This window comes from Leptonychotes weddellii, chromosome 6 (genome assembly GCF_054177405.1).
Source record: "Leptonychotes weddellii isolate Sample4059 chromosome 6, ASM5417740v2, whole genome shotgun sequence".
NCBI classification, from domain to species: Eukaryota; Metazoa; Chordata; class Mammalia; order Carnivora; family Phocidae; genus Leptonychotes; species Leptonychotes weddellii.
In genome coordinates this window covers 55,969,972-55,990,442 of record NC_138374.1, presented here as the reverse complement: position 1 = coordinate 55,990,442, position 20,471 = coordinate 55,969,972, and the positions used below count along the sequence as shown (strand labels likewise).

Here is a 20,471-nt window from a genome sequence, read left to right as displayed (position 1 = left end):
TTCTCAAAAGTTTATTAGGAACCCAATTATGTGTGCTTAGTTCCTCTCAGCTTCTGACATCCAATTCATGTAACTACTCAATTCAGAAAATTTTAGGGTAAATGGAAGGCAAAATTGCCATTCTTTTCTTTGTTGGCGGTTATTTTTCAGTTATCATAGTACTTACCCTTTTTACTCTCAATCAGGGGATATCGGCAGTTCATTACAATTCATTCTCTATTTTTCCGATGGAAACCAAGAACATTTCCTTTTACCACCCCCTTTTCTCATACTTTTATTACCTAAACCTTTTCTTCTTTTTTTAAACCAGATTTCTCCCTTTGTTATAGTCCATCATCTTACTTCAGCTTTGTGCTATTATCTCTATCTGAACGTCTTTCCTTCAAACCTGCTTTCCCCCCCTTTTTTCTTGAGAAAGGGAGGGGGGAGGGGCGAGGGAGAAGGAGAGAGAGAATCTTAAGCAGACTCCATGTCCAGCAGAGAGCTGACACAGGGCTCCATCTCATGACCCGAGATCATGATCTGAGCTGAAATCAAGAAACCAATGACTGGGCCACCCAGGCACTCCAACCAACTTTCCTTTTGATTTCTTGTTCATCTTTTCTGCAATTCCATGTGTACAACCTTTTACATCTATTCTTTAAAGTTGTCTGTCCTTTGGGGATTATTGGTTAAAAAGCCCCTGAAGTAAAAATAAGAAACAGAACCTGTTCTGTTCCTACCAATACATTTCTTGGGGTCTCTACTAGGCCACGAGCATAGGTATATTTACCAGAGCAAAGTGTCTCCTAATCTCTTAGGAAGATGATGGTGATGATTAGGAAAATAACAAGCTAACATTAATAAAATCATTCATATGTGCTTGGTACTAAAGTAAGGACTTTGTGTACTTTATCTCATTTAATCATGAAATCTCTCTGCAGTAGGTACCACTATCATTAGTATGCATATGAAACAGGCTTAGCTGTAATAAAGTCATACAGGAACCAAGAGAAAGAGCTAAAACTCAGGAATGAATGATTCTACAACCTGAGACATTAACTATTAGTCTCTACTGGCCGGGTCAGCCAGCTATTCTTTTTGTTGAACTCTTAAAAGTCTATATATGATTTTAGTATTGAAGAATTATTTAGTAATGTTAATATTACAGTAGTATGTAGGATAATAACAACTACAAGTTGTTTTTATACTTACTACAAAACCTGTGAAATGTGACATGACATGGTACTGACATCCTTTTTCTCATAACTCATATTTTCATAGCTACGTGTTTAACAAAAGTATGGGTAGTCCATTGTAATGCAATGACTTTAGTTTAATGCCTAGATTGTTTACCTATATTTATAGACTATTTGTGATTTCTAGCTAATATACAGATATAAATCCAACACTGTTTTGGTCAAAGTACATAAACTTTAAAAAATTCTTAAATCAAACAAATTGCTGTTTCCTATTATTTTCTAGAAAAAATAGTAACATTTCTCATTAAGGATGAGTAAATCTCTCAGAAGAGAAAGGCCATATTAACACAAGTAACAATATGAATTATGAATTTAGTCCCATAGTTAGCTATTATTAAATTTACCACAAAAAAAGTTTAATACTCTTTTATAATGTTTCAGAAATAGGGAAGCTCAAAGGACTCATTTCCACCTCTGTAAGGGACCCTCAGAATGGTAGTATAATTTCCAATATCCAATAAACATACTTTTCCCCAATTCTGTATTTTCACTTACCGTCTAAAGTAGTAAAACCTACAAAACACTGGTGAATGAGTTGGTTCTTCTCCTTTTTTACTCCGAATAAGTCTACATTCCCGGCACTTTTGCAAATTAGGCCCTATCTCACAGCAGGAGTCATCCTGTAAAAAGGATTCCCCCGTTTGCTTCAGCTTCTTGACTTTACGCCAATCTTTTAATACTGAACGAGGGATGCCAGCTGTAAAACCAGTAGGAAAGTATTAGCAAGATTACAACTTTTTAAAAAAGTACATACACTCCTTGAGATAAAATTCAAGACAAGTACACAATTGTCACAATATATTAAGACTGTAAAAAAGAAGCAAAGACATTATAGTTCTAGGTCCTCATTAATAACAAAAAATCCACAGCAGCATTTCTATTTACTCACTTTCTATTAATCAAATGAACTCTTATGTCAGTATACTGGAAACGCAGAGCTGAGTAAATCTTCCAGCTGACTGAAATCTTTATATATTAAATATTCATATTTGTAATAATAGCAAACACAGGAATCATTCATTTTCTATGTGAATCTATAGCTAAAAATATAGCCCTTCTACACAGGAATTTGGTATATGTAGGAGAAAGTTCTTTCAAGATTCACCCGAAGAACTGAATACCAAAAGTTAATACTTTTAGAAACTACAGGTTAATTCAAACATACTGGTATTGTTTTGAAATATTTAATCTGATTCTCCAAGGTAAGTGTGTCTCATTAAGACAAACTAAGTGGTAATTTTATAATACCAACATTTGAGAGAAGAGGGGTAAGCTATTTCTCTTAGTATCTTTCCCTCAGGATGATGCCCTCCATTTGGTTTAATTTACTGTATGGAACAGTACCTTTTAGAAAATAAAAGGGTTTGAAGAAAATAAGCCAGTATTAACTTGACTTTTTGACGGTAGAAAGAAAAGCATCAGAGAAGTCTGAAGGAAAAAAAACCCTCAAATGACTAACATTTGAAGAAAAGAAATTATTTACTTATACTCTACATCATTGCTCCATCATGTTTATTAACTTGAACTTAGTTGTTGTAATAACACTGGCTCAAGTAATCACTCATCTACAGTGCAGATTAAAAAATTAAAAGCATGTTTATTTAAAAACAACCTATGTTGGGTCAAGCAAATATCAAACTCTTAAAAGTATACTTACAATGTATCTGTATGTCAGGTATGAGATTTACATAATTTGCTATTTCTATCATGTTAAAAGATATTTCCTACCCTGTGTTTTCAATCACTCAGGCGTGATGGAGAAGAGGCAGTACAACTATTCTCCTGAGACTATATATTTCTTGAAGAAACATGTAGCAAACCTCTAAGAGCTCCCACTATCACTTACCTGCTGATAGTGTAAGTAGTACAATGACAGCAAGATAACGTATCTTAACATAGGAAGTATTGTGTTTAAGCTCCAGAATGGCCCATTTAAAATCTGCTTCCAGTTATTAAGACCTTTTAGGATTGCTGCCTGGTTCTTTACAATGACATGTTTCCCCCTCTTCTATTTCTAACTTAGGGCAAGCCATTTGGCTTAATCCACTAAAGAAAGACAGATTAAGTGCACACAAACCACTTCTGGAATAAAATGTTTCCAGAAGCCTTGTATAAAGGGTTTTAATTCTCCTCCATTGCATATAAGACAGATTTCCCCTACAGAAGTATAAAAAATTCAGAGCTTTTAGAAGTCAGAATGAACAACAAAAATGGTACACCGCTCATATATTTTTACTTGGCACACTTGCTTCCAATCATTTATTTACTTTTTTATTTATTACACTTAGAATAAACTAAATTCAATCTATTTTGACTAGAAAACAACTATTAACCAATATGCTTTTACATTCCAGGTAATGGAACAGTTCAAAGAGTATGGATAACCATACCACTGTGAACCATTTAAACAGTATTAGAATAAAGAACCAGACATTTCAAAGCAAATCTCAATTCTGTGTCACAAAACAGACACTTAGAGCTGTTTTTTAAATTTAAATGAATGCATAAATTACAAAGACTTGGCCCAGGTCATATAGACAGTTTTTGGTATTATAATTTTTGCTTCTAAATTAGGCCACACATGACGGTAACTAACTCCTTTTATTAATATTACTATAATAGTATTTGTATAATAAAATAACTTTATCTTTCAATTCTATATATCTAATTTATTGGCAACATCTAAAATCTAAACTTTGAGAATAAGGTATTTAGTCAACAAAAAATACCTAGTATTTCTCTTACCATCAGAATATTTTCAACCTTAGTTCTCAATTTATTAGCAAATCCCCAAACAGCTGCTCTAGCCAACAGAAAACTAGGGAGGAAGAAAACAGGAAACAAATACATGCTAACCTTTAATCTCTGATATGCCATCACCTATAAAAATATTTTTTGAGATATAGAAATTAACTGATTATAGTAAAACCACTGTTTTTGTTTATCACAGGACTTAGAAGTTTGATAGGCAATTTCAGTTTATAAAACAAAATTATGTAAGAATTTAGTCACAGAAAAACAGCCAACTTTTAATTATCGTTATGAAAAGACAACAGATATGAAGACATTCCAAAACAGCAGATAAAATCTACTGTACCTGGCTTTAGAATGTACTAAGAAACACAAGTTTCTTTATAGCATTATATGTATATAATTAACACATGTATTACAGTGTATGTAATCACATTATATTCTCTAAGTATAAACTTAACTTACTCTTTTTGACTATGAGCAAGGACAACCCCAATGAGCATTAAAAAAATAAAGGTCATATTTAATCCACGAGATAGATAATCCACTCAGTTTGGAAGCTAGATTCATAGACTCCCAACTTAGAGAACTTTTCTAGATAGCCAGAACAAAGCCTAGACAACTCTGGCCATAATTAACAGATGACAATTAACAGTCACTTATTATTATTTTGGACTTGGGATTAGATGGGGCTTAGAATACCCTCTCTGAGGTTAACTGTTAGCTACTAAGGGGGGGCGGGGGAAGAGATTTAACTAGGCGTCACAACTTGGAGGGAAAGTACTGATTTCAGTCTTTGTCTTCAAACTCTTACTTGGGAACATGTACATTTGGTCTCAAAATGAAATAGAATATGTACTTCATTAAAAGTTAATTTTATAAATTTAACTTCACAAGAGCTTTCTAAGTGTTAAAAGCTGGAAGATTCCTATCTCCATTTTCTGTAAATTTAACTCAAGTATTTGTATACCCAACACCAAAGGAAATGTTATGTGAAACAGAAAAGAAAACAATTACTGACCACACTAAGGCTCTTAAGAATTCACTGGGGAAGTAGAACACACAAGAAAGAAAAAAACAATACTGTACACAATCCAATACTCAAATAAATGGCGTGTATCCAGTATCCTCCGATGTCAATCTCCCTCTCTTTCTTCTGACTATATTTGCATTTCAGTCTGTCAGCCTGTCTCTAGTTGAGCTTGTTTTCCTTCGGTCTTTCACTTTCTGACTGTCCTTTTCTATGATTCCATCCTCCTGTTTTTCTCTCCTTCACTTTGCCTCTGGTTTCCACACAGGCATGTGAAAAAACCTCATTCAGTGAAAAGGCCCAAATAAGAACCTTCAAGCATCCAAATGCTTGTGAAAGTACTTCTTGAATGTCCACATTGTCAATATTTCATATATTGTATGTGGATGAATACACAGGTATAGTGAAACTATTAAGTGCTTTCTGCATTGTGCAACATACCTAAAAAGAAATAAGCAAACTGAGAAAAACTACTTCTAGAGTAAAAACATAGAAACCCTTTATAGTGAATACTACTGGCAAGTATCACTTATTTTGCCCTGCTGAGGCCACAAATGAAATGTAAATATTATCAGTTTTGAAACTTTTACTTATGAAAATTCTTCTTGAATATAGAAATGAGCATACAAAACCATAATCCCTTGCTTTTATTTAACTTTTACCCATTGTTAAGAACTTCCCGAGTGAGTAGCAATATTAGTTAAATAGAAGGTAATCTCAATAAGCCTTTAATTTTGTTACCAGATGAGAGAAGGGTGAGAAACAGGCCACAAACACACTAATTGAAGCAATTTTCTTCTAAAAATGTGACTATGAGAAATAGGCCACATCCATACTAACGGAAGCAATTTTCTTCTAAAAAAGTGACTTAAAGGAAGTACACGTGAATAGGATTTCTTTTACAACTACATCGTGGTAAAGGCAAATACCTAATTATTAGGAATCCTCTTTTGGTATGATAGCTTTAACTGCATTTTAACAGTTCTTAGAAATGGTCAAAATTTTGAGTAACTACTAAGTAACACATTGGCTTTTTGTCCATATGAATGCTAAGTAAAACATATATCTGCAAGTCTATTAAATATGGAGAGATAGGTCTTCTCTCATTTCCTTTTACGGGTACATGGGAAATGCAGAAATGAGGTCAACGAGCACATACAATAAAGTAGGGCATGCAAACAAAGTCAAAAGATGCCTGTTAGCTCACTAATCTTTTGAGAAAGACACCATTATTTCACGTACAGCCCATTTTACGTGAGATAAAAAAAAAAGTAATTAACTTACCACTATTACTGTTGCTCTGCAATTTCAATTTACTTTTTTCTTTGGCACTCCTGCTGAGAACCCCATTGGGTTTTAAATCATCTTCTATTTCACCTTTTCTCTTCTGCAAATCATTTTGCTTCTTTTTGTAAGTTGGCTTAGGTTGCCTCTTAGTCCTTTGCTCTGACTTGCTTTCACTTTCATCTGAGTCTCCACTTTCAGAGCCAGATTCATAAGCTCTTTTGGCTTTTCTCCTACTGACTTTATCATCTTTTACGTATTTATCAACTATGATCTTACTATCCACACTATTTTGTATATCATTAGATGTAGAGGCTATTAAATTGACAGAACATGGCTTAATAATTTCTGATACAGAATTCCCTGAATTTTCCATTTTATTAGTATTTTTATCTTCCTCTGAGTGTCTAGTAAGCCAGGCCTTTTTCAGCTTAGTATGGTAGTTAGGTTGAGTTGTCTGGGATGCTTGCCCATTTCCTACAGAGTTTGCTTTGTTTATTGTACTACAGACTACAGTGCTATCCAAGAGAGGGGAGGTTGAAGATGTCTGATTTTTCACAGCATTAGGCTCAGTCTCACTGACATTACTACTTTTATATTGAGCTGCAGCCAATGCTGCCTTGTGCTTTTTTAAATGGATAAAATCAGTTGTGCCTGAGAACCCAGAGCTGGGCTGAACAGCACTTCCTGTCTGACTACTGGCTGGTGTAACTGGAGCTGTGGTGCTGACCCTGCATTCTTGTATATGAGCCACGGAATGACTGACGCTTTTTGAAGAGGTACATTCTAAGGATTTAGAGGCCAAAATGGTATTTGATAAAGAGTAAATTATTTCTGAACCACCCCAGCTGGAAACACTAGTGGTAGTGGCAGCAGATGTGAATACATCCGTTTTGGTATTACACATTGTATTTGCAGCAGACATGACCGAACTGGGAACACTGCCCTGGGAGACAGCCTGGACATTTTTTTCAGATTTTATGTGAGCACTGTCTGAATTCACACTTGGCAGAACGATTCTTCCAGTCTCTCCAGCTTCTGCTGGTTTGAGGCAATCTGTTTGACTTGCCCCAGTTGAAGATCTTTCACTAACTCGATCTTTGGAAGCTAACTGCATTGCTGGCACGCTCTCAGGTTTTGTACTAGATGGTGGACGTACAATGACAGATGCCATAGCAGCCTGTGACTTTCCACTGCTTTTCTCCACATGCCATTCAGCTTTCTCTTTGCTGAGGTTATTATTAGATTTCCACATTTCTGACAAACTTTGTTCAGAAGAATTCTTAAAATTTGCCTGAGAGTCTTTTGGCTCTGGAATTAGAGTTGGAGGCTTTTGTGATTCTTGAACTTTCCCACCAGCATTTACAGGCATGACCGGGGTTAAAGTTGGAGGGGAAAGACTACTATAGTTGCTTTCCTTTCTTTCCAGGCTGTGGTGGATTGGTGGATGAAATACTGGTGCCCTATGTAAAGCAGGCATGCTCCGGAGTGCATTTGTAGAAGAAACTGTCAAATGGGTAGGACTCCTACAATCATTTCTGAAAGTTGTTACTGAGTGAGAAGCAATTTGATGGGGAAGATGTTCTGGTGTCTTGCCGGCTAAACCTTCACTTTCTGGTTGGTGTTTAATTAAAGGTGGAGGCTTTGAAAGAGATGATATAAATGAAGTCAGAGTCTGAGGATTAGCTGCTGCTGCAACAGAATTACTCTGTTTTTCAGTGTAAATATTTGAAACCTCTTTGGATGGATATGACCTTGGTGGTTCGTTGACCACACTATTAGACAATGTAGTGAAATAGTTACTTTGAGGCAAACTCTGAGGCACTGAGTGCTTCATTTTATAAAGATCTGATACTGAGCATTCTACATCTTTGTCTTGTTTGATGATGACATGGCTTTTAGGGCTAGAAGATGACAACGGTACTCTGGAATAATTATCCCTCTCACCCTCGAGCCCCTTGATTTTAGTTGTGAAGGGAGCTACATCAATACTTTCTTGAAGGATTCGACGGTGTTCCTCCTTATATTTGTGTAATCTCTCTCCAGTCTCCTGGGGTTGTCTCTGTAATTGATTCAGTACAGGATCCACAAAATGTCTATGCAATAGACCATCTTTTCCAGTCTGTGACCTGTTTAGATCCAGGTCATTCTTTGCTGATGTAGATGCAACAGAACGTAATGGTTCAATAAAAGCTTTCCTCTCCAATTCTCTGTAAAGAAAATAAACATAAAGGTTTCTGTAACAACTTTTTCTTGCATGATATGAAGATAGCATCTATGCAATATTATGAAAGTAAAACACAACTTTGCATTTACTTTATTTTTTTATAAAATCTTTTATTTATTTGAGAGTGAGAGAGCACAAGTAGGGGGGTTGGAATGGCAGAGGCAGAGGGAGAAGCAGACTCCCCGCCAAGCAGGGAGCCTGATGCGGGACTTGATCCCAGGACCCTGGAATCATGACCCAAGCCGAAGGCAGCTGCTTAACCGACTGAGCCACCCAGGCGCCCACTTTGCATTTACTTTAATACTCCTGAGTAAATCAGAAGATATATCAAAATGGAAAGAACAGTACTTATTCAAAGCCTACTTTTAAGATGTTTATTAACTTAAAATTACCTGTTTAGAAAGTGACTTAAGAAAAACTATAAAAGACAAGGTATTTTTAAGTTTTAAGCATTAGTGAACTTACTCTTTATGGTGATCTATTAAACTTTTTGTCAATGGTGGACTGGAATGTGCTGTAATTTTAAGAGACCGATGAGGCTCTGCACTGGAAGGTCTGACAGGAATGTGACTAAGTAATCCAATACCATCTGCTGAGGTCACAGGGGTGGGTTGATGTAACCAAGGACTGGGAGAATTCTATTTAACAAAATATATATATATATATATCAGACTTCAGTTACTAGAAAAAGCTAAACACAATATCATAGCAGGACTATAATGCATATTTACGAAGCACGTGACTTCTTCTAAATGCATCTTATGAAAAGTACTCAGACAAATAAATAACATAATTATATGGATTTTTCCATATGATGGAGAAAATCAATCAGCATCAAAATAGTAATTTCCAAAAATTTGTTGTTTATTTTACTGACTGTAGATCTTGAAACACTGCCTTTAACTTATAAGTGTACAGAAAGCCTAGTTGTTTTTTTTTTAAAGGTTTTATTTATTCATTTGAAACACAGAGATAGAGAGAGAGAGAGCATGGGCAGGGAGAGAGGCAGAGGGAGAAGGAGAAGAAGGCTCCCTGCTGAGCCAGGAGCCCGATGTGGGACTCGATCCCAGGACCCTGGGATCATGACCCGAGCTGAACGCAGACGCTTAACCATCTGAGCCACCCAGATGCCCCAGAAAGCCTAGTTCATCAGATTTCCAGTCATTCTAATACCAAAAGTATATTGCTAATACAAAAACCAGAATTTGTTATTCTTAAAGTACATGCAACCAGAAACAGAGATATCAAATTCATTTGCCAATTTTTGTTGTCAAAAATAAACAACTTCTTCCAATGTAACAATTTACTTAGAATAGACAGAAGATTATATTTTCAAAGCCCACTTGTACTTCGTGTTTCACTATAAGCTATAAAACACTGTTGGACCATTAAACTTAGGAGGTGTGGAAGTGCAATGAAATTAATTTTTTCTATATCCATATGCTGCCTTTCTCATTCTGAATATTTGGTGACATTGATCTCAATGTTGATATTTAAAACTCTCTAATTACATGCTTAAGGATGGTTTCCATACTATGACACACTGACATTTTTTCAGAACATACTTTGTGGAGTTATACATTGAGGCAATATTGAGAAAATATAATCCCCTTTGGTTTTAACAAAGAGAGTAAATTTTACATCTCAAAGTGATAATGCAAAAGCAATATATCACACCAAAAACATGCTGCCGTAAAACTGCTTAGATTAAAAATATATATTATAAAGCATAAATCTCACATTAGAGAAAAAATATATATATACACATGCATAAGGATCATTCAAATATTTTTTTTTTAAAGACTTTTATTTATTTATTTATTTGACAGAGAGAGACACAGCAAGAGAGGGAACACAAGCAGGGGGAGTGGGAGAGAAGCAGGCCTCCCGTGGAGCAGGGAGCCCGATGCGGAGCTCGATCCCAGGACCCTGGGATCATGACCTGAGCCAAATGCAGACGCTTAACGACTGAGCCACCCAAGCGCCACTCAAATATGTTTAAAAGGCCTCAGTTCTACATGATCCAGAAGTATTAAGTTGCAATCAATTACGGTAATGATAAATTTTTGACTATAAGATATCGTTAAAAAGTATTTCCTAATTTTTTCTTTACTTCCTACAATATTAGGGTTAAGAGATCTTCATTTTTGCTCAAAATGTTAAATATACTCCTTTATAATTTTACATAACAAATGAAAATTTCACATGCTTGTTTTTAGTTTAGTAAGTTTATGACCAGTTAATAAAACATTTTATGCCCTTATATACATGGAGGCTAGAATGACATATACTGAGAGAAAATCCTACCCAAGCCAGTTCTAACAGTTACTTAGATTGGTTTTTCAGGGTTGGGAAATTATGGAAGAAGACTCAAAACTATTTGCCAGCTCATGTATTCTTCTAGCCTGTCTTTGTCCAGTATCAGTTGCACCTAACATTCATGACACGAGAGTGAAGGGTCAGAGTAAAAATGTGGGCGTATTAGGCACTAGGGTCACCAGACCTGCTTTCAATAATGGCAAGGAGGATATTGTAGTAATTAGTGACTCTTCATTGACATCAACTACATAATGTTCCAGTAAGATTCCACCTACCACAAGTTCAATAGCACCATCAAGAATGGACTGTTAGAACTCTATCTTGCACCACTAACCATCTGATGCCCCTTTCCACCAAGGGCAACAATCACAACTTGGGAATCAAGGAAGGACTCATTACTATAATCTATTGTCATCGCTGCTACCCAGAATATAACAATTCCTCTGACAAACTTTTGGCATGAGGAACACCACCCTTGCATCTATTACCAAGGCTCTACATAAGCAGTATTATCTCTGAAGTGAGAAGCTCACTAGCATTACCTTCCAAATTGTCACCCCCAACATATTTACTGTACATCTTGCCCAAATGAGGAGGAGGTCAAAAATACACAAGTTCACTGGAGCACTATCCATAATAGTCCAGGGGTGAAAGTAACCCAAAGTCCACTGACAAATGTATAAAGAAAATGTGGTACATGCATATAATGAACATCAAAGCTATTATGCTACATGAAAGAAGCCACAAGAGGACAAATACTGTACGATTCCATCAAATGAATTATCTATCACAGAAACAAAGTAGAAAGGTGGTTGGCCAAGAAATGGGGGAAAGAGGAAAGGGAATTAGTGTTTAATGGGTATAAAATTTCAGTTTTGCAAGATGAAAATGTTCTAGAGATTTGTTGCACAACAATGTGAATATACTTAACACTACTAAACTGCACACTTAAAAATGATTAGGATGGTAAATTTAATGTTAGTTGCTTTTTACCACAATAAAAATAAATAAATAGTGTTTAAAAAAAGATTCTGGGGGGATACTTGAAGAGCAATCTGGGCTGCACCAACAACTGAGTTGTGTCCTAGAGTTTATGGCACCGATTCTCACTATTTTTGATAATGGGGGTGGTAATGCCCTCAATAATCATTTCTTTTCTTTTCTTTATTTTTTTAAGATTTTATTTATTTGTGTGTGAGAGAGAGAGAATGACTACAAGCAGGGAGAGGGGCAGAGGGAGAAGAAGGCTCTGCACTGAGCAAAGAGCCTGATGTGGAACTCGATCCCAGGACCCTAGGATCATGACCCGAGCAGAAGGCAGATGCTTAACCAACTGAGCCACCCAGGCATTTTTTTTTTTTTAAAGATTTTATTTATTTACTTGAGAAAGAGAGAGGAAGAGTGAGCACGAGTTGGGGACAGAGGCAGAGGGAGAGGGAGAAACAGACTCGCCACTGGGCAGGGAGCCCAATGTGGAGCTCCATCCCAGCACCATGGGATCACGACCTGAGCCGAAGGCAGATGCTTACCTGACTGAGCCACCCAGGCACTCCTCAACAATCATTTCTTAGTATGAAAATAAATTTGGCTAGAGAAACCACATTAGCTCATGAAGGAGTAAGAGCTCTCTATACCACCACCTTCCACAACATTCCTCATATTTGATGTTGGCAGGATCTCAGCCCTAACTTTACTCCCAAATACCAGAAGTCTCCAACCTAGGCACCCTTACAAGAACAAGGGCCTCAGAGAATCATAGCTTGTAACAGACCATCAATATATCTAACTGGTGAATATAACAATCTGTCTTAAAAATAATTTGATGATGGGGAGCCTGGGTGGCTCAAAGTGTCCAACTCTATTTCGGCTCAGGTCATGATCTTGGGGTTGTGAGATCAAGCCCTGCACTGGGCTCTGTGCTGCGCATGGAGCCTACTTAAGATTCTCTCTCCCCCTCTTCCCACCCACTTTAAAAAAACAGTAAGATGATGATATATATCAGAAGCCTTACAAATTTATATAAATTTTAATCTACAAATTTCACTTCTAGGAATTTAGCTGAGCAAAATAATTACAGATAGGTACCATAATTAGTTATGAAGACATTCTTCATAACAGATATGTCAAAAGCAATCTAAGAAGTTTTACTTCTTTAAATTGGCTTTTTAAAATAAATAGGCTTTTCTGAGATTTTAGCTTCCATGGTTCCAAAGTTACAAAGTATCAAAAGTTTCACCGTAATTGGAAAAATAAGTGTTTGAAAAATTCTAACACATTTTATTATAATAAAATGTGATTAATAAGTATATATTGATATGTGGCAAACCAATAGTGTAACTTACCCTCCTTAATGAAGATTCAGCATTAACTGCATTTTCTGGGTGAACCCACTTTGAAGAAGGTAGACCAAGTCCTGAGTATGCATGTGTTCCATTAGGATATTGCCAAATAATTGGATAAAGTCCAAGCTGATTATATGAAGCAGAAGGATGGGCTTGTCCGAGAAGATGAGGTGACTGGTGCTGTAACAACTGTTGCTGTTGCTGGTGTGCTAACGCTAAGTGGCTCAAGCTGCTGGCATGAGCAGTCTCTAGTCGTGGGTGGCCACCAAGTAGGGAGGCAGTAGGCACTCCAGGTAACACGGCAGGAAGTAAATGAGGGTGATGAACAGAATGGTGTGGACCACTAGTCAGAGGGTGTGTGTTAATGGTAGGTAATGGAGTTTGACTGGATGATCCAGCAAGTAAGTGGGGTGCAGGAGTTAAGGCTGGGTGATGGGTACCTGGATTTAAACAGGTTCTATGGGATGAAGAATGAAGAGGAAAGGGATGCTGGTTTAAGAAAGGTGAAATGTGATTAGCTCCTGTTTCTGACCCAACAAGTGCAGGATCTCTGTAAACTGTGAAATGCTCATTTTTATCAATAATAAGCGGGCTCTTTGTAGCTTCCAATGTACTGCCTCGAGTAGGAACTGAATGAAAACTGCATCTTGATAACTCATGTTCGATCTTATTTGTTAGTCTTCTCTCACCAGCAGCTTGGTTGTTCACATAAGTGGCCTTAGACTTTATAGAATCAGGAGAATGGGTAATTTTGGGTTTAATAACTTCAGGTGAGGGATTCGATTTTGTCTTGTGAGCATCGACTGAAGTATTAAGTTTAGATTTTACTGTCTCTGGGGGTGGGCTTCGCTTATGCAGCTTATCTTCCGTGACAGAAACTGCATTTAGAGAAGACATGTAAGAGACATACTGATTTTTCTCTTTTTCCATATTCAGGTGATCGTTTCCTGAGGAAGCACTTCTAACATTTGATTGGGTTAAATCTACTTTAACTACATCACTGACCCAGCTCTGATCAGAATCTTGTTTTGCTGTTTCCAAGTATTTTGCATTTGCAATAGGATGTTTTGAATCACTAACATTAGGATCCATTTTCTGAAGTGTCTGAAGGCCAAAGGTACTTGAGTTTTCCGGAGCCACCTTTTCTGAACTAGTGTCATTTGTAATATCAATAACACATTTTGGTGTGGGTGGTCTGGATACAAACTTCTCCTTTGGTAATAATTCCACTGTATGTGTTTTTTCCATACTGCATTCCTTAAGAAGTAAATCATTATTAGGATTATGATCAGAAAGTGTGGCCTGCTCTGATGAATGAATAATCATTTTTTCTTGAAGCTGAGAGTCAACAGACTTCTGCTTCTCTGCTTCTTCATGTTTTTTATCTTCCTGTATTTGATCCCAGGGAGGCTGGCTATCTAGTATTAGTGTCTCTTCTCCTACCTTCTCATTATTCTGGGATTTTCCTTCTTCTCCATTAATCTTTGAAGTGTTTTTATTTTTCCACTCATTCTCTGGCTTCTGCTCTGAGGAATTATTTATCATTCTCTTATTTGAATTTTCTGAGTCACTGCTCTCAGAAAAGTCTGAAACATTGTCGGTTCGTAGTCTTTTCATATTTAGTTTCTTTTCATCCTCCTCAGGTTTCCTTCTTTTATTCATCAACTGTTTGTTTTTCCCTTTAGGATTTTCTGTAAAATTTTAAAAAAGGAACAGTTTTATTTTTCATAATTAAAATATTAAATAAGTACATCTTGTAAGTATTTTTGTTTTATTTATTCCCATTCCCTTAAAAAGAAAAATGAGTACTACCTCCTCGTGCTATATAATCATACTTTTCCTCCTTCATCTTCTCTTCATCTGGTATACTGCTATCTGAGCCCTTCCTCTTACTTGGACGAATATTTCTTTGTTGCTGTTGCTGGTGTGTATTCTGTTTTGGTACAGCAGCTTGGGAGTTCATTGCTGGTCTGGGACTATTTGCTTGGGCACGTGTATAATGACCCTAAAAAAATAACCAGTTTAACAATGATTATTTACTACCTGATCCTAAGTAATCTGAGGAAAAATATTTTATAATAATATATCACTAACAACATACATACGTGGACAGCGTTGCTATTTTGACTGGCACGAGACCTTCGCCGTGATGTAATGCCAATATTTTCACCTTTTAACAAAGAGTGAACAACATCATCTAGAAAGGTCATTTGAACCATAGAAGGATCGACATTCTGTGGTTCTAGTACCTAATCCATGACACAAAACAAGAACAAAAATTAAATCCAATCAGTTAGTCAATATAACATTAGGTATAAAAGTAAGGATAAGAATTAATCAGGAGTATAATACCAATTCATAAAATGTATTTTAAAAAGAAGTAATTTCCAAAAACCAGCTATAAAATAAAACTAAGAAAGTAGAGTTTAAGAAGAAGAAAATGACAAAAACTAAGTAAATGGACACAAATAATAATTTTAAAAAGACAGATTAAAGAAGCAACTCCTTCAAAAACGAAAGGCAATTCTAAGTTTCACTGAGAAGTGAAAGTTTGTCATCGTTTTAGGAAAAAAACTAAATACAACTAAACAATATAATTTATTCAGCATTTTGGCTAAAATTCTAACCCAAAGCATTTGGATTGTTTCTAACGGGGCATTCATTCATACACCCTCCAAAATCCACTCAATTTGGAAGGTGTAATTTTTTTTTTTTTTGGTAAATAAACCACAGCTTTGAAAGATTTAAATAACAGACATTCAGACTGTTCTTTAAAACTTCATATAAAATTTGTGTCCTTAATACTCACCACAAAACTTAAAGGAGCATACCAACTATGAAACTTGATTTGATAAGACCTATCGTGGTGTGCATTAGTTTTCATTAGTGAAAAGCAATCATTTGGGAAATATTTTTATTACCGGAGACAGAAAAATGAGATTTTAAGAAAGAAAATTTTAGGTGACCTAAGGATTAAAAAAAAGGCTGATCAACTAGAGTTTGATGCTTATATTCCAGGGACTGATTTAATCATTGTTGAAATTTGTTATCATTAATCTCCCTATGACCTAAAGTGACCTCTAATTAGCATCAGATACATTTAAACTTATTAGGAGTGTATGACTACAAAAAATACCTAGAGATGAAAATTATTTAGTGTCAACCTGTTGAACCATTATTTGGAAGGCATGGAATATCTGAATTATTAATATCTCTCCAAAAATATTAGTTGGACTATTTACCTGATCATTCATAACGATCATGGTGCGAGTGAAGAGATCATGATGAGTAATTATGCCAGTAAACCACTGGGTGGCAGAGTCTTGTCTATATACTCTCACTCTGTATCCATTTAATGAATAAGGACCTTAAAAAAACACATACACACACACACAAGAAATAGGGGTATCTTAAATGGAGACATTTTCATTGAAGGACTACCTTTTAGGAGAAACATGAGCTTTGTGATATATGAGTAATATCCTATTCAAGTATCAGTTTTCAAAAAAATGTATTAGAAGTGATATATACATACTTTAGAGCCAGATCATTGTGAAGTTATCATTGAACACACTCTACTACACATGTATTTCCTAACTCAATCGAAATAAAGTACTTTAAGTCAGAAAAAATGTTTCTAGGATCATGAGTTAAGCACAAAATGTAAAGTTAAGAGTGGTCTAGAAAGTCATAAGGTTACAAAGCTACTTAAAGGGTTTGGGGTACACAGAGGACTACTACTTGGCTGAAATGGAAAGGTAATTTGGAACTCAATATCTGAGTTTTCTAAGTTGCCAAAATTCTACCATAATAACTATAAATTTTAATTCTTCTGTAAGAGCTAGAAAAAGCTGCCAAAGTCTTACAACATATAGAGACTGTTAAGTGAATTATAAATACGTCACTAAAATGCTTTTTATATAAAGAAATAGCATCTTGTACTTTTGGATTAAACTCACTTTTTAAAGGGAAGGATTAAATAATAAAAGATATGTACCTGCATATATTTAAATATGCCTATCAAAACAAAAGTCACTCCACAGAAGAGAATAATGGGAGATAAAAATTTCTTCACTTCAGGTACTAAAAATGGTATCAAATATTTGAAAGTTTAACAAGAACTGTGAGGAGCAGGGTGGAAACTGGTACACCTTGATGATAGTATTATACATGAACAATTTACAAAGTGCTTTCAAAATGTGGTAGTGCTTATTTAATCTTCTTCAATTCATATTATTTTCCCTTTTATAAAAATAAGAAAGTGAGGTTGATAGGTTAAATAAAATTTTAAGTGAAAGAGCTAGGAATGAATTTATTTTTCTGATTCCTAGGCTGATGCTTTCTTTGACAGTTATAAGCCATTTAACATACCAATTAATGGTTTAATATTTGCCAGTTTCAAAAAAAAAAAAAAATCTCTGCCAGTATCAGCCTAAAATAAAAGTCAATTAGCAAATGTATAGAAAATATTCCATTTGACCTATAAATTAAATATATTCAGAGCCATGATAACCAATTATACAAACTCTAGTCTTTTCTAACTATGGAAGAATAAGACTCTAAAAATGTAATATAGCAAAAGCTTATAGAGTTAACTCCAAACATGACCAATTTTCAATTTCCACTAGCATGGTTTTCAATTCTTAACTGTCTTATTCCTACCACAAAACACAATTTGGAGTCAGCCTCACATAATAATTCTGTTTAGGATGGCCAGGGACTATACTACCTCAATTTTTCACCTCTAAGAATATGATAAGGAAACAAAAGTTGCTAAATATATATATATATATATATATATATTAGCCTGGTATCTTCAAAAAATTGCAAGGGAAGGAGGAAAAAAAGAGATGGGACATATCAGCCAATTAAATTGTGGACATTTTTTAGATGCCCTGATTTAAAATAAATGAATTATAATAATAAAAATCAGTCAATCCTGTTAGAAATCATTTAAGGCATTTATGAAACAAATGGAAATTTGAATCTGAGTATCCAGTATTTCATATTAAAGAACTATTAATTTTGAGGTCATAATAATGATAATGGTGGCTTTGTTTAAAAATAGAATTTGGTGATGTCTGAAATTTGATGGAAGTAAACAGTAGTGTGGATGGGGCAGGATCATAGTTATTGGGGCTGGAAGACAGACACATGGAAGTTCACTGAAATATTCTATTTCTGTGTATTTTTCATATTCTCTATATTAAATTTTAAAGAATGTTTAGCCTAAGAAGAATTTAATTAGATGATCTGCTGCTATAAATACCCATAACAAAAGAGCAAAAGAGCCACAGCTTAGAGATTATTAATGCTGAAATTAAATGACATGAAAGTTGAGGACTGGGATGAATATGGGTATTTTACAACAAAATTCCTTTTTAAAAGCATTCAACAAAACCTCAATACTTCACATCATACTGGTTCCTAGTTTCAATTCAATTTCACAAAAAGCTTACAATATATGATTCTACTGGCAGAAAAAGAAATCACTAGAAAAAACCTTACTGGTTTGAAAGTCACATGTTATAGACAAATTTATAACTTACTAAAAAAGGGAAACAAAACTAAAACTAGTATTATGGTCACTGCTGAACTGAAATAGGCCACTTTTATCAGATATTAACAGCATTCTTCAAAGGAAATCAATTGTGGCTTTGGGCAATCCTCTACTGCAAACAATGTTTCCTTCTCCAGGAAGGACACACCTAACTGTATTCTGTAATATGGAAATTTTCCTATCAACAAAACACCTGTGTGTGGTTATAATTTCATGCCAGTCATTTAGCTCAAATTAGTTAATAAACTGGTGAAGTTATTGACTTATACTGAAATTATGATTTTGCTATTATTTTCCCTGGACTAGGAACTCAAAATATTGAACTGGGTCTTCTATTAACATTGCATGTAACTGAACAACCAAAACCAAACATCAAACACTGCCCAGTTCCAAAAAAAACCTTAATGCATAACTTCAAAATAGTTACCTTGCATAAAAATCTCCTGAACCTTTTGTTCCTTTACCCAGACTTTCACTTCTTCCTGAAGTTGCGGGTTGTCCCTGAGAACTGGGTTTAGGCTGTCTATGTCGTCCTAGAATTACAGATTAAAAGAAAGGTTCATGTTATGCTGTCCTAACATTAATGTTACAAACTTTCCCTCCTATATTTTCTAAGGACTGAAGAAAATTCCTTCATCTAAATGTATGCAAAAACACAAATTCATAAGTTATAGTCCAGTAGCAATTATATAATCAGAGCATAAGAAATTAACCCATGGTAAGAGCTGATCCTTGACAACAATGTCCTAAAGACAAAATCTGAAATTTACTAATGTGTTTTCTAACTTTAAGTGTGGCCTTAGATAAGTCACATTTTTAAGGGTTTCACGATGAGAAGCAATACAAACCAAATAGCATCAGGTCATCTAAGGTTGGTAGCAAAAGAATTGAGTTGAATATTTTAGTGACAATACATATACACATAGATGAATTCCCTCTCTTCCCATAATGCCTAAAATGTTTGAGTTTTAAACTACAGAAGTCATTATCCACTATCTTGATTTAAATGTCATAGAATTCAATTCTACTCAAACTCATCTGACCAGTAACTTCACTGCTAAGTTTTATTTTTTCAAGCCAGTGTCAAAGCATCCAGGCAATTAAAATTACATTATTGATGGTATTATCCTCATAACAGGGTAGATCTAGACACAGAAACAACCGGTTCTCTCTCCTTGGAGATGTGAATCACACAGTCACATGGTTTCCCACAATCTGTTGGTCCCCCGCTGGACTCTTTGACATTCTGTTCTCTCTCTCTCAAAGCACCTCTGCTGCTCCTGCATTTGAGATCAGCGGCAGGAGCCCTAGAGTAGAGCTGGGAAGAACAACAAAGCAGCACTGTCAATTGGCGGCCCTTATAAAAGTGGACTGGCAGATCATGGAAACCAGTGAACAGAAGGGAGCTAAATGAAGGGAATTCTATCTGGTGAATTAAAATAATGTGGCAATTTGGAAATGTCAGAAAGTGGCTGAAGAGTACAAAGAAGGACCCCTAATCATGTAGGTCATACTTCACTCTTCTACTCTAAATTTTAGTTTATCTAAATAAAGCTTTTCCCTCTCATCTCATCACTACTGTAAGGGACTACTACGAATTTTTACAATAATAGTGTGGTAAATACTCTGATACTTCATTTATACCTAGTGAACACCAAGAGGAAGAAATAAAGGACTTCAAAGTTATCAACTATATTCTTTGGAAAATATACAGAAA

At 35.3% G+C, this 20,471-nt stretch overlaps 1 protein-coding gene across 6 annotated transcripts in view; it reads right to left on the bottom strand.

Moving 5' to 3' along the window:
- Positions 1-20,471, bottom strand: part of JMJD1C (jumonji domain containing 1C) — a 325,593-nt gene that overhangs the window by 27,732 nt on the left and 277,390 nt on the right. For 4 of the 6 annotated variants that reach the window (XM_081824178.1, XM_031029861.2, XM_081824176.1 and 1 more), the window contains 8 exons: positions 19,182-19,287; positions 16,437-16,561; positions 15,300-15,443; positions 15,007-15,199; positions 13,195-14,885; positions 8,999-9,171; positions 6,307-8,516; positions 1,737-1,938 (listed from right to left, as the gene is read on the bottom strand). In XM_081824178.1, the coding sequence (XP_081680304.1) occupies positions 1,737-1,938; positions 6,307-8,516; positions 8,999-9,171; positions 13,195-14,885; positions 15,007-15,199; positions 15,300-15,443; positions 16,437-16,561; positions 19,182-19,188 (4,745 nt within the window). In that variant the 5' untranslated portion in view covers positions 19,189-19,287. Of the gene's footprint in view, positions 1-1,736; positions 1,939-6,306; positions 8,517-8,998; positions 9,172-13,194; positions 14,886-15,006; positions 15,200-15,295; positions 15,444-16,436; positions 16,562-19,181; positions 19,288-19,864; positions 19,942-20,471 lie in introns of those variants that run through there. The other 2 variants (XM_081824177.1, XM_081824180.1) reach the window with 2 other exon arrangements.